Source organism: Dipodomys ordii, unplaced genomic scaffold (genome assembly GCF_000151885.1).
Source record: "Dipodomys ordii isolate 6190 unplaced genomic scaffold, Dord_2.0 Scaffold55, whole genome shotgun sequence".
Taxonomy (NCBI): domain Eukaryota; kingdom Metazoa; phylum Chordata; class Mammalia; order Rodentia; family Heteromyidae; genus Dipodomys; species Dipodomys ordii.
This window is the reverse complement of record NW_012267271.1, coordinates 6,020,606-6,034,671: the sequence shown is the minus strand read 5'-3', so window position 1 is coordinate 6,034,671 and position 14,066 is coordinate 6,020,606. Positions and strand designations below refer to the sequence as shown.

At 59.6% G+C, this 14,066-nt stretch overlaps 1 protein-coding gene across 1 annotated transcript in view; it reads right to left on the bottom strand.

The window, feature by feature from the left end:
* The window catches only part of Hmcn2 (hemicentin 2), a 131,659-nt gene that overhangs the window by 103,458 nt on the left and 14,135 nt on the right, over positions 1-14,066 (bottom strand). The window contains exons 6-16 of the mRNA XM_013021284.1: positions 13,685-13,948; positions 11,088-11,232; positions 10,656-10,777; positions 8,368-8,640; positions 7,144-7,285; positions 6,596-6,723; positions 6,129-6,242; positions 4,037-4,186; positions 922-1,092; positions 397-492; positions 36-163 (exon numbers count right to left, since the gene is read on the bottom strand). Of these exons, the coding sequence (XP_012876738.1) occupies positions 36-163; positions 397-492; positions 922-1,092; positions 4,037-4,186; positions 6,129-6,242; positions 6,596-6,723; positions 7,144-7,285; positions 8,368-8,640; positions 10,656-10,777; positions 11,088-11,232; positions 13,685-13,948 (1,733 nt within the window). The remainder of the gene's footprint in view (positions 1-35; positions 164-396; positions 493-921; positions 1,093-4,036; positions 4,187-6,128; positions 6,243-6,595; positions 6,724-7,143; positions 7,286-8,367; positions 8,641-10,655; positions 10,778-11,087; positions 11,233-13,684; positions 13,949-14,066) is intronic.

Below are 14,066 nucleotides of genomic sequence, written 5' to 3'. Positions count from 1 at the left end.
CCGGCTGCCCCCTACCCCAAGAGCCCCCCACTCACAGGCCGGCCAGCCCTGAGCCAGCGCCTCTCGGGGAGGGGCCTCCCCGCCAGGATGACACAAGGCAGCGTCACAGGCTGTCCCTCCAGGACCCGGACCACGGGCGCACTGCTGGCGATCTGCGGGGGCACTGTGGGGAGAGGAGGGTGTGGGCCTCAGCAGACCACCGTGAGCAGCCACTTGGGGGGTCAAGGCCCACCCTGCGAGCTCTGCAGGGAACAGAGCATGCGTTAGGACGGGTCCCAGGTCCCCCAGGACACTGCCCAGGACGCAGAGGATGGCGGCCATGGGGGTCTCCCTGGCTGCCTGGGGAGCACCACCCCCGCCCCCACCCCGCCCCAGGACTCAGCGCCACCAGCCAACCATGTCCGGTGAGCAGGAGCCGCGTCTCCGCCTGGGCCTTCCCGAAGATGTTCCGCGCTTCGCAGGTGTACGAGGCCTCATGCTCGGGGGCTGTGCCTGAGGACGGGGGGTGGGGCTGACTGCCAGGACCCCCTCTCCCAGCTCTGGCCGCCCAACCATGGCAGCTCACACCTGCCATCCCAGCCACACCGGACGGAGGCTGGGGAGGCCGAGGGTCCAGGCCACCCGGGGTGGGGGAGCGCGGTTCCTGAGAACCCAACTCAACAGGAAAAGCAAAAAGCTGGGAATGGTGGCATGCACCTGTCAAAGTTGCAGCCACAGCGGGGGCAGAGACAGGAGGACCAAGGCCACGCCCCGAGAGCAGGAGGCCTGGCTCAGGTGACAGAGCCCGCCTGGCGAGCCCAGGTCCCTGGGATCGAACCCCAGGCCGGCCAGCGTGAGCGGGGCACGTGGTAGCCATCTTGGTGGGGCCTCTGAGAGCAAGCAGGCGGCCCCCACGCCCGCATGTGCACCCCGATGTCTTACGTTCAAAGAACAGCACCCCGGAGCGGCGCTGTCCGGTTCCCAGGGCCCGGCCATCCGCGCGACGCCAGGTGACGGTGGGGGGCGGGCGGCCGGCGGCCCGGCACGCCAGGAGGGCGCTCCTGCCCAGCTCCACTGTCACCTCCTGTGGCAGCTCCAGCAGCCGGGGCGGGTCTGCGGGGAGTCGACCAGCCTGCCTCACCACCCAGCCCCCCCGGGCACCGCCGCTGCACCCCAGACCCTGAGCACAGGCGGTGTGCTGAGCATCCAGAGGGCTCCAGCTGAGATGCCCTGCGAAGCTCCTCCAGCCACAGGAACGTGGCTGCCTGGGATTGGGGTTCACCTGGGGGTGGAGTGGGGGACCCCGGCCTCTCTGACTCCCCACCTCTACTTGATCTTTCCTGAGTCACGGGACGTTTTGGGCAGGCGGTGAGAGGAAGCGCAAGGCCCATCCACTTCCACGGCCACCCCAGAGCGAGGCCTCCAGGGACCTGGGATTCCCCCCTCCCTCCTCTACTCCATTCTTTGGCTGCTGATAGATATGTCTGGACTAAGCACGTGTAACAATGCCTCAGGGTAAACATGCCGGGTGCCCGTGGCTCCCGCCTATACCCCTAGCTTCTCTGGAGGCTGAGATCTGGAGGATTGTGATATAAAGCTAGCATGGGCAGGAAAAGTCCAGGGGATTCTGGCTGGTAACTAACCAACAAAAAAGCAAGGCTGGAGGCATGGCTCAAGTGGTAGAGCACCAGCCAAACAAACAAGCCAAGTGAGCATCTGAGGTCCTGAGTTTAAGCCTCAGTACCAGGGGGATAAAAAAAGGAATAAATGGAAGATCCTCTCTGCCCTTTGGTCCAGCCCCAATGGACTCGCGGGCCCCCTGCAGCACAGACACCACCCAGCTCAGTCTGGGGCCTGTCCACCATGGAGGTCCCTGGCCTCTTAGCACCATGGAAAAAACACCTCCTCTTGGTTCTTTTCGGAAATCCCACTCCTTCTAGATAACAACGCTGAATTTCCCTGCTGGCCACCGGGGGAGGGAAGTTCCAAGGAGCCCCGCCCCAAAGGCGGCCGTGTCCAGCACCCACAGCTGCCCTTCCTCACCCCGATACACAGCTCCCTGGCTTCTACCTACGGCAAAGCTGGGGAGCCTGGAGCCCCGGCACCCCCAAAGCAGGGCCCAAAGTGGCATACGTCCCTGGGCAGTGCCCCACGTGGGCTGGGTGCCCGAGGCAGGGTCTCCGCGTGCATTGATGATGCCACCATGAGCCTGGAGCTCAGCCCACAGCCCCACAAACCCCAGGACCAGCATCTCCCCCCTAAAAAAGGTACAAAAAGGAAGTGGAGGCGTGGCCCGGGGCAGAGTGCCTGCCTGAGTGCTGGCACTGGCTGACAAGGACAGCGCTTCCCCGGGTCCCAGCGCCACCAGGAAGGCTTGGCAGTGGGAAGCAGGCACGTGCCCACCCCACCCCAGCCTCTGCCAGCCGGGCCAGGGAGGCCGGCCCACAGCTGCCATCCAGATGGGCCAGAAGTCTGATTTCCCATCATCCCTGCCAGCCCGGCTCACCACAGGCCACGGCTGCCACCACCTCCTCTCTCTGACGCGAGGGAAGGTTCCAGAGCCAACCGCAATCCACAAAGGAGCAGGGCCAATGGGCACATCGGGCTGAGCCCCCAAAGAAACAAAGGCTCAGTGGAGGAGAAATCAGGCCCGGAGCAGAGGCCGGCTTGGCTTCCCCAGAACCTTCTACCCCAAAATCCCTGACAATGGCTTCAGGCCGCAGACCATCCTCCTGTCTCTCCCTCAAGCAGCAGAGACATTTCTGCCCACAAGGAGGCCAGAGGGGTGGAGGGGAAGCGAGTTCCCGCTCATCCCGCTCATCATCCCGCTCGGAACCTCAGCGGTGTGACTTTGGGAGAGCCACTCCACCTCTCTGTGCCTCGTATCCCCAGCCGTACAGAAAAGAACTATGGCCCCAAGGGCTGCCAAGAGCTGTCTTGCGACCGGCTGCAGCGGAGGCACCGCCTCCTCCAGGAAGCCTTCCTGGTGCCAAGGTGGCCCGTGACCCCTGTAGACAATGGCTATGTGGGATTCATTTTTGTTTTGTTTTGTCAGTCCTGGGGCTTGAACGCAGGGCCTGGGCACTGTCCCTGAGCTTCTTTCGCTCAAGGATAGCACTCTACCATGTGAGCCACAGCTCCACTTCTGGCTTTTTCTGTGTATGTGGTGCTAAGGAATGGAACCCAGGGCTTCGTGCATGTTAGGCAAGCACTCTACCACTGAGCCACCTTCCCAGCCCCTGGCCGCGTGGGATTCTGAGACCCTGTTCCATGCTCTCGTGTGAGCAGTGGTAGGGCAGACACTGTGTCTCACCCACCACCCTGTCCCCAGGAATGAAGAAAGGATCGAATAATTGAATAAATGAGTGAGTGGGTGAGTGAATGAAGTCCAGGGTACCCCAAGCCTGCGAGGATTCCAGCCCTGAGACAGCCCCCTCTCTGTCAGGGCTAGACCCCACAGACTCAGCTGAAACCAGCCAGGACCTAGCCCCATTCTGGATTGATTCCCCTTCAATCACAGCGGCTCTGTCCCAACTCTGCGTGCCCATGGCTCCCAAGCAAGTCCCAGTGCCCAGAACCCAGGCCTGGCGGTCGGGCCTCCAGGGATCACAGCGCAGGCCGGGCGCCAGCTGCACAGAGGCCCAGCGTCCCAGTCTGAGCTGGCTACTCAGCCGGCCAGGCCGCATGCTAGTGACCCGGCCTGAGGTCGGCTGTGAGGACTGTTGGGTTGGTCTGTCTGTCATCTGACTGTCTGTTCTCTGGCTGTACATTAGTCTGGAAAAACCCACACGTTCACTGCCAACAGCTACGTGAGTGACCCCCGGGTGGACGATTAAACCAGACCACCCTGGAGAAGACGAGATGGCAGCCCTGACCATGGTGTAGACGGCAGACCCCATGCCAGAACCGCCCGCCACGCCACACCAGGCTGTGTGGCCATGAATGCTTACTGTGAGCCGGTTGGCCCCCCACCTGGGCTCCGCCCCTCCCACCCTGGAGCCCAGGCAGAAGGGCGGGGCAGGGCGGGGCCAGGCTGGGCGGGGCCTGGTGCACTCACATCCAACCTCCAGCTGGATCTGAGCAGAGGCGTTGCCCAGCTCGTTGACTGCTCGGCAGGTGTAGATGCCCACGTCCCGCTCCTGGGCCGCTGGGATCCGCAGGGTTCCCGGGCTGGAGCCCTCAGGCGCCAGAATCATCTCCAGAGCCCCTGCAGGGGAAGGGTACAGGGTACAGAGCTGGCCCAGGCGGACGTCCGGCCTCCACAGACACGTGGATCAAGCAAACCAGCTTCACCTACACCATGGAACTCTGCTCTCCCCCAGGAAGTGAGAGGACATCGACTGCAAAGAAACGCGTGGGCCCGGAGAAAATGACGTCAAGAGAAGTCAGGGGTCTGGAGATGTGGCTCAGTGGTAGTGCTTGCCTAGCATGCATGAAGCCCTGGGTTCGATTCCTCAGTACCACATACACAGAAAAAGCCAGAAGTGGTGCTGTGGCTCAAGTGGTAGAGCGCTAGCCTTGAGCAAAAGAAACCCAGGCCCTGGGTTCAAGCCCCAGGACTGGCCAGAGAGAAAAAGGCAGGGGACGGGGGAGAGGGTATGTCAAGCCCAGAGAGACCAATTACATGTGTTTTCTCTCCTGGGTAGACGCTAGTACTAATTTACAGATGTACATGTAAACGCATCCAGGCTTGAATGCAAGTGTACACACATGTATTAACTGGAGCATGGTATTTGCTGGGGAGAATTCAAGTGGTGCAATTCCCTAGAAAAACTCACTGTCCAACAAAATGAACACCAGGAAGGAAATTGAGAAGTGCAGGAGAAGGGGAGGGGTCAAGGGGAGAGGCACGCGAGCGAAGAGAGGAGGTATGGAGTATACGATCATAATGTTCAATGCACATGCAATGAAATTTCTTTTTTGGTTGGTTGTGGGGCTTGAACTCTGGGCCTGGGCGCTGTCTCTCAGCTTTTCAGCTCAAGGCGAGCGCTCTAACGCTTGAGCCACAGCGCCACTTCCAGTCTTCTAGTGGTTTATTGGAAATAAGAGTCTCAGGGACTTTCCTGCCTGGGCTGGCTTTGAACTGTGATCCTCAGATCTCAGCCTCCTGAGTAGCTAGGATTCCAGACGTGAGCCACCGACGCCCAGCTGCAATGGAATTGAACTCTGGGCCTGGGCGCTGTCCCTCAGCTCTTCACCTCAAGCTAGCGCTCTACCACTTGAGCCACAGTGCCACTTCTGGCTTTTTTTTTTATCAAACCCAGGGCCTCAGGCATACAAGGCAAGCACTCTACCACTGAGCCACCTTCCCAGCCCTGCAATGGAATTTTTTAAATTGAGGGGAGGGTGGGGAGGGGAGGAGACCAGCAGAAGGGGTGACGTAGACTGAAATGTAGAAACCGATTTGTTGAGCGGCAACTCCTTTATACAACGAATTAAAGTTAATACAAATATAATTTAAAAAATAGTGGCTCCCAGCTGGGGGCCAGTGGCTCACGCCTGTCATCCCAGCTACTCAGGAGGCTGAGATTTGAGGATCACAGTTTGAAGCCAGCCAGGGCAAGAAAGTCCATGAGACTTTTATCTCCCATGAACCATCAGAAAATCACAAGTGGAGCTGTGGCCCTAAGTGGTAGAGCGCTCGCCTTGAGCAAAAGAACGCAGGGTCAGCGCCCAGGTCCTGAGTTCAAGTCCCATAGCTGACAAAAAAAAAAAGTGGCTTTGGGCAGGTAGAGCAGCCGACACAGAGCCAGGAGTTGGACCGCTGGAACATCTGAGCCGGGGAGGGGGGGAGAAGGGGGAGAGAGAGAGGGAGGGAAAGAGACCATTAGTGCTATATCAGAAGTTTAAAGATAGCATACAAATACATATTTACATAATAGAAAGGGACAGAGCCCAGGCCCAGAGTTCAAGCCCTAGGACTAGCAAAAAAAAAAAAAAATTAAATTAAAAAGGGGGAGAGAAGGGGGGGAGAAGGGGGGGAGAAGGGGGGGCTGTGACCGGATCCCAGATGGACGGAGGTCACAGGTGGGGTGGGGCTGGGTGGGACTGACTGAGGAGCCCTGCGGTGGGCACCGAGCCCGAGGGCCAGGCTTGCTCTAACCCCACACAGAACCAGGCAGTCCCAGGGGGACCCCCCCATAGCGTACCTCGATACCAGAATACCCGGGGCGGGGGGACCCCAGACACTGCGCACGCCAGCACAGCCTCTTCGCCCACAGCAGCCAGCACCACAGCGTGCACCGCAGAGGCGGACGGCGGGTCTGCATGGGAGGACATGGGTGTGACACCCCACAGGCCCGCCCTGTCCCACCCTGCCCCCTGCCTGCCCAAGCAGCTGGCCCTCATGCCTACCCCAGGACTCTTGCCTGGCCTCTGTTCCTGCCCCTCCCATGGCTGGCCCCTCACCTCCCCTGCACGCCCTGCTCTGGGCTCCTCTGCCTTGGCGAGCACCTTGGTTACCTGTCTGAGGGGTTGTGTCTCCCCACCAGCATATAAGTCCCCTGGACAGGGTCTACATGCTCATTCTTGAGACCCCAGGACCTGGCTCACCACAGGTGCCCAGTGTTTGGGGGAGCGGTGGGAAGGGGGGAGGCCGCCCCCGCAGCCCCCGTACCTGTGTAGTAGAGGGTAACCGTCTCCTCGTCTGTGCCAACTTCATTCGTGGCCCGGCAGCTGTAATTCCCAGCATCCTCCGGGGTTAAGTCCCGAATGAGCAGAGTCCCCTGGGCGTCCACGTGGATTCTGGAGTTGGGCCACAGAATGTGTGAGGTCCGCGAGGGTGGCGCCTCCGGCTCGTCTACAAACCCACCGCCTCCCCTCGGACCGCCATCAGTCTGCGCGGCCCTGGGCCCGGCGGGAGCCAGGCGCTTCACTCATCTTCTTGAATTCAAGAGGTTCAGGGACATAAAGCAACTTGCCCCAGGTCACACGGCCCAAACCTCCCAGGCTGGACCCAGAGCCTGAGCTCTGGGTGGCCGGGGCCACACCGGGGCTTCAGTGCACGTCACAGGACTATCCCCCTACCCTCCTCAGACCCCATTCCAGAGGGCTGTCCCTGACTCTCCCCAGGCCCCAGGAGGCAGACAGGGCAGGAGCAGCTCCCCACACAGCATCCCGCCCCCTCCGCCGCCAGCCTGGGCTCTGTAGCAGCCTCACCCTCACCTGCTGCCTTCCTGCAGGGCGAGGCCCTCCCGGCTCCAGGAGATGTGGGGGGCAGGGAGCCCCGAGGCTGAGCAGCTGACCTTCACCTCCACACCCTGAGAGAAGCTCTGGGACCTGCTGTCGATGCTGACCGTCGGGGCCTCTGCAGCCCAAGGGTGGCGGGGAGGAGCCGTCAGGGGTGGCCTGGGCCCCCACAGTGCCCCAGAGGGAGGCCTCGAGGGCTAGGACCCCACAGGAGCGTCCCCAGAAACTGGGGACACTGGCCCCCCAGACCACACACACCACACACTCTCATATGCATACATGCGCCCCCATATACACACCACACACACACCACACACACACACACCACACACATGCACGTTTATATACACGCACACATATATACACACCATACACATGCACACGCACATACACACCACACAGCATGCACACACACACACGTGCATGTTCACATACACTGCACACACATGCACACTGGCCCCCTCCAGCCTGGGAACTGCAGAGCCCTGCTCGGGGCTGAGCACAGGGGAGGCTTCAGGGCCTCCGCTCTCAGAGCTAGGGACTGTCTCATCTCCAGTGACCTCCCAGGACTGTCCTGGCATTGTCCCTGAACTTAAGGTTCCATTTGTGCATCTGTGCTGCCTACAAGGCTCACAAGCCCCTCCCATGCCTGGCAGGCATCACTAATGGATCCTCTCCTGCAGAGCTCCTGTGCCCTGGCAGGCATCACTAATGGATCCCCTCCCACAGAGCCTAGGCAGACCCTCTGCATCCTGCCTAGTCAACCAAGTGCCACACACACAAGAAAAGGGGTCCATCGAAGTCCTGGGGGACCTAGGCCTCACCCAGGCCTTGGAAGTCCCGGACAGGTATACTTTCCTCTGCCTCCTCCACACAATCTGTGCCCTACACATCTGAGTTCTGAGCATTCTGTCCCTGCCCTGTGTACTTACCAGCTAAGAGCTACATATGGAGTAGAAGGTGGATTAGGGAAGGAGGGGCCCAGTGACATGGGAATAAAACAAGCAACAGGGAAACTGGCCTGGTCTGTAGCAGTAGACACTTAGGTTAGATACTAGCATGAACTTCTCAACAAGGAGAACTGTTAAGCTGACTTTTGCAGGACCCTCTTTCCCTGAGATCTGAGCCACAGGTTGGGGTCCCGGGCTTCCTGTTGAATGGGAGTAGAAGCAGGGGCAGTAGGGGTAGGAAGAGCCTCACCTCGCACCAGGAGCCAGGTGGATGCCCTCGAGGCCCCGTTGGCGTTGCTGGCCACACACTGGTACTGGCCACCATCACTGGGGACGACACCCCTGACCTCCAGGGACTGGTCCGCCAGCCGGGAGACCCGGCCCTCGGAGACCGGCAGGACTTGCCAGTCGCGGACCCACGTGAGGTTGTAGGGGTCGTCACTCAGGACGTGGCAGGCCAGGAGGGCCGTCTCCCCGGGGGACACGGTCACGTTGGCACCAGGGAGCAGCTGCGGTGGGGGGTCTGCGGGGACAGAGCGTGCGAGAGCAGCTGTGGGCGCAGCTGGCAGTGCACGCGTGCACATCTGCTCTCCACCAGGCTGCCCAGCCGCAGGGGTCCCCACACCCCCACCCCCCACATAAACCACAGCCAGCCGCAGCGTGAGAAAGCCCTACAGGGCTCTTCACACCTCCGGAGCCAATGACCTCACCCCAGGGAATACAGAAAGCTCCAGAACAGTTGGCAGCACACGAAACTCCTCCATGCCCTCACTGCCAATGTAGAAATGAGACCTCGGCCCGAGGGCGGGAGGAGCCAGGGCCTCGGTGTCTGCACAGCAGAGGCAGGGACACAAGCTGACACCAGGTCTACAGGCCCCAGGGACTGAGCCACGCCCAGCAGGCGGTGTCAGAGCACGTGGAGGAGTGAGACCACAGAGCTGAGTGTGTGGCTCACACCTGTAATCCCAGCCTCTCAGAGAAGCCAGGCTCACGCCTGTCATGCTAGCTGCTCAGGAGGCTGAGGTCTGAGGATCACGGTTCAAAGCCAGCCCGGGCAGGAAAGTCCAGGAGACTCTTATCTCCAATAACTACTAGAAAACCGGAAGTGGCGCTGTGGCTCAAGCGGTAGAGCGCTCACCTTGAGATGAAGAGCTGAGGGGCAGAGCTCAGGCCCAGAGTTCAAGCCCCACGACTGACCAAAAAAAAAAACAGGAAAAAGCCAGAGTGGTGCTGTGGCTCATGTGGTAGAGCACTAGCATCGAGCAAAAAGCCAAGCAAGAGAGTGAATTCAAGCCCAATACTAGCATGCATACACACACACACACACAGTATAGAAGCGATGATTCCACTTTGGTTAAAATGCTCACATAGAGAAAAGACCTTCAAGGAAGTTAATCATCAAATCATCAAAACACTAGGTCAGAGGGACTGCAGATGGCTTTGATCTGTTTTGTTCTTTTTTTTTTTTTTTGGTCAGTTATGGGGCCTGAACTCTGGGCCTGGGCGCTGTCCCTCAGCTCTTCAGCTCAAGAGTGCTCTACCACTTGAGCCACAGCACCAGTTCTGGCTTTTTCTGTGTATGTGGTGCTGAGGAATTGAACCCAGGGCCTCATGCATGCCAGGCAAGCGCTCTTCCACTGAGCCGCCTTCCCAGCCCTTTTTGCTCCTTTCTTTCTCCGTTCTTCCTGCCACGCACTCGCAGCTCTTTAGAACTCATTTTTTGTCCTTTCCTTTCCTGCCAGGCAGCTTAGGTTTGTGACTTTTATTTATTTATTGGTCAGTCATGGGACCTGAACTCTGGGCCTGGGCGCTGTCCCTCAGCTCATCAGCTCAAGGCGAGCGCTCTACCACATGGCCACAGCGCCACTTCCAGTTTTCTGGTGGTTCATTGGAGATAAGAGTCTCATGGAAGCCGGGCGCCGGTGGCTCACGCCTGTCATCCTAGCTACTCAGGAGGCTGAGGTCTGAGGATCACGGTTCAAAGCCAGCCAGGGCAGGAAAGTCCAGGAGACTCTTATCTCCAATAAACCACTTGAAAACCAGAAGTGGCGCTGTGGCTCAAGCGTTAGAGCGCTCGCCTTGAGCTGAAGAGCTGAGGACAGCACCCAGGCCCAGAGTTCAAGCCCCATGACCCACCAAAAAAATAAAAATAAAAAAGAGTCTCATGGACTTTCCTGGCTGGGCTGGCTTTGAACTACAATCCTCAGATCTCAGCCTCCTGAGTAGCTAGGATGACAGGTGTGAGCACCGGTGCCCGGCCAGGTGCCGATTTCATTTTTGAGGCCCTCTTTGGAGCCCGGCAGGGTAATGCAGATGCTTGAAGGACCAGACAGTCGGGGTGGCCTGAGGGCTGGGCAGGGGACAGGAGACCCACGCTGGGGTTTCCAGCCTTTGTCTAACTGGCACCTCGGCCTGTTGCTGGACGAAACAGCCCTAAGTGGGGTGGGAAGGCAGAGGGCCTAGGTGAGGGACGGCCGCAGCTGGGGCGGGGCCCGAAGCTCTGAGGGCGGGTGGGCGGCGCGGGGCAGGCGTACGGACCTGTGATGACCACCTGGGTCTGTGCGCGGCCAGTCCCCGCCTGGCTGACGGCCGTGCACTGGTACAGGCCCTCCTCCGCCTTGGAGGCCCTCGGGATCTCCCAGCTGCTGTTTCCCGAGGCCCTGGGAAGAACAGGCATTAGAGACAGAGGTGACGGGCGCTCGCCAGGATGTCTGAGGGGCCGCCGGCCTCATTCCCGCTCTAAAGGGAGACGTTCGGTGACCTGAGAGGGCTCTCCAGCCTCCTGCACCCCAAATGTTCTGACCCTAGAGCGGGGTCCCTGTGGGGTGACAGCCCCCTGGGGAGGCTCAGGACACTCACTGTTCCCCACTCCTGGCCAGGCTGCGGTCCCCAGCTGGCACCCCAGGAACACACCCGCGACCAAGGCCGAGGCCTCCCTCCTGTCCTCCCCCCCCCCCCAGGGCCACTCACGGCAGCAGTCGCTCCTCGCCCAGCCTGGCGCCATCCCGCCACAGCTGCAGCCGGAAGGGGAGGGCGCTGTGCACTGTGCAGGACACCAGCAGGGGCTGCCGCAGGTAGCCGTGGATCCTGGGGGGCATGCTCACCAGGGGGGTACCTGTGGGTGAGAACGAGGTTCGGAGCCCCTCCCTGCCGCCCCAGGGCCCAGCCTCCAACCCAGCGATGGTCAGGGACGGCCGGAGCTCGAGGCCAGCCAGGCCCCTGCTGGCTCTAAGCCTCCCACCACCCTGGTGAACCAGGGCGCCGTGCTGCTCTGAGGAGCACGTGGAGACTGTGCACGTGGCACTCGTGGCTTACGGGTAGGCTATGTAACACCAGACAGGCCGGGAGGGAGGGACCGCCCCCACTCCCATTATTGTCTGTAACCAGTCAGTTCTGAAATCTGAAGAAGGGGTCCCCAGGGGTCTGGGTGACTCTGCCTCTCCTTTGCCTGGATGGTTCGTGAAGCCTTTCCATATGTGTATATAATGCCAAGCACTAGCAGCTTATGCCTGGAATCGTAGCTACTCAGAAGGCGGAGATCTGAGGCTCACGGTTCAAAGCTAGCCCCCCATAGGAAAGTCCATGAGATTCTTATCTTCCAATAAACCACCAGAGAGGCCAAAGTAGAGGCATGAGCAGAGCGTCAGCCTTGAGTAAAAACAAAGCCAAGCAACAGGGCCAGGCCTTTGCCTAGCTACAGCGGAGGCGGAGCTCTGAAGACCGAGGTTCAAAGCCAGCCTGGGCAAAGAAGTCTGGGGAGACTCAGCTCCAATTAAGCTGTGTGCCACGTGGCTCAAGTGGTCGAGCTCCAGCTGCGAGCAGGTAAGCTCAGGGACAGCATCCAGGCGCCTGCGTTCAAGCCTTAGTACTGACACAAAAATAAAAATTAACAAAAAATAGCACGATGGGAAGATGGTTGTGAACACAAAGTTCACACACATTTTTCTGAGATAAGACAAGACTTCAAGGCAGCCTCACAGCTTGTGATGGGTCCCTTGGGGCCACATTGGACACCAGCCCCTCCTGCCTGCCCTTGTCAGGGGGTGACACTCTGTTTCCCTAGCTGTTGGAATTGCTTCTGTTGGGGATGTCTGAGAAATTCCCGTCTCCCAGGTCAGCTGTGGCCCTGGGGTACGGCCAGTCCTGCCCCCCCCGTTCCCTCCCCATCCCCCCTAGAGCAGCAAGGAGCCAGTGAGATGCTCTAAGCGTGAGGCTATGTGCTGGGCCTCCACCGAGTACGAGCTGGGGCGGGCAGGGCGGTGACATCACATCGCAGGCTCCCCTGCCATGTCCCCAGGGAGAAGGCGGTTGGACTAGCCAGCCACGTCCTCAGCTGTGCTTTCCATGAGCTGGGGGACCCGGGAACCCCAGGCCTACTCCCAAACCCAGAGCCTGCCTCGGGCTCTAAGGCAAACCCCCAGCTTGGAAACCCGGCAGGGATTAAACGCTGCACTGCACCCTCCCACTCTGCTCTCATGCAGACTGGCCTAGGGCTGTGCTCCAAACCCCTGGGTGCACCAAAGGATGGAAGGAAAATGGGGAGGGGCACTCCATGGGGTGCTGAAATTCCTGAAAGTAAGATAAGAGCTTCCTGTGGGAGTTGGGGGGGGCGGTGACCTCAGGACACACCCCCAGAGCCAGCAAAAGCATCATCCAGACGGGGTCAGACGGAGAGGCTGTTTCTCCTCTGGGGATGTAAGGGTAACAGTGGCTGCCCAGCCTGGACAGCCCTGTCCACAGGACCACGGCCACTCACAGAGTCCTCAGAGCATCCCTGAGAGCTGGGGGCTGGGGGGGCTCTGTCTCCTCATCAAGACACCCCAGCACTTCCTTGAGGAGGAATCTCAGCAAAGAGCCATCCGCTTCAAAATGGGGACAAATGCATCCAAGGCTAGGAGATTTATCTCCAATCACCCAGCAAAAAAAGCCACAGTGGATGTGGTAGACAGCCAGCTATGAGTGAAAAAGCTGAACGAGAGCAAGAAACCCTTGAGTTCAAGTCCTAACACCATGGTGGGGGACAGACAGAAGGATGGATAAACATGAAAGATGGCTGACTGGCTAGATAAATAAGTGGGCAGGTGTAGAGCTCAATGGAGGGATGGACAGATAGATGGGATAGATGGACAGATGCCTAATTGGATGCATGGAGGCACGGACAGATGGATGCATGGACAGATGAATAGACAGATGCATGCATGCGTGGATGAACATACATAAAAAGCTAACTGGCTAGATGAGTAAGTGGGTGGATGGACAGATGGACAGACGCATGGGTGGATGAATGCATGGATAGATGGACAAATGAATGGGTGGATGGACAGGTGGATAGGCAGATGCATGGAGGGAGGGATGGGTAAATGGAAGGATGGATGGTAGAAGAAAGGAAGAAAAGATAAAAATGACCTTGAGCTGAGGACCTTATCTAAGTCATTTAGCATATCTTGGAAGCTTGCCAAAGACTCGTCTTCTAATCTAGCCTAAGCGAAGAAGGCCTCCAGGAAGACGTCCAGGCCTGTGCACACACATACGTGTACCAGAGAGCTGGGGACAGAGGTCACACTCACCGGAGTCTGCCCCGCTGTAGGAAACTCCGGAGACTCGGACCAGGGGGCTCCCCGTGTGGTCTTTGCCCTTCACCTTGAGGTAGAAGCGTTCCTGGGGGGCATGGAAGGAGGGCCCACCCCACAGCTGGTGGGTGGACTCATTGGACAGCAGCTGTGTGGGCAGCGTCAGGAGGGGCCGTCCTGAGCTGTGGGCCAGCTCCACGGAGTCCAAGTGGCCGGACGCCTGCAGACCCGTCGAGTTGATCAACAGGGAGATGGGCACGCCTGCGGAGGGAGGGCAAGGGACAAGCGCTGGCACTGACCAGGGTTCTGAGACTCAGCTGACCCGCCCTCCCCACACACGCCGCCTTCGCCACCCGGTGCCCTCCACTGCTGGGGGGGG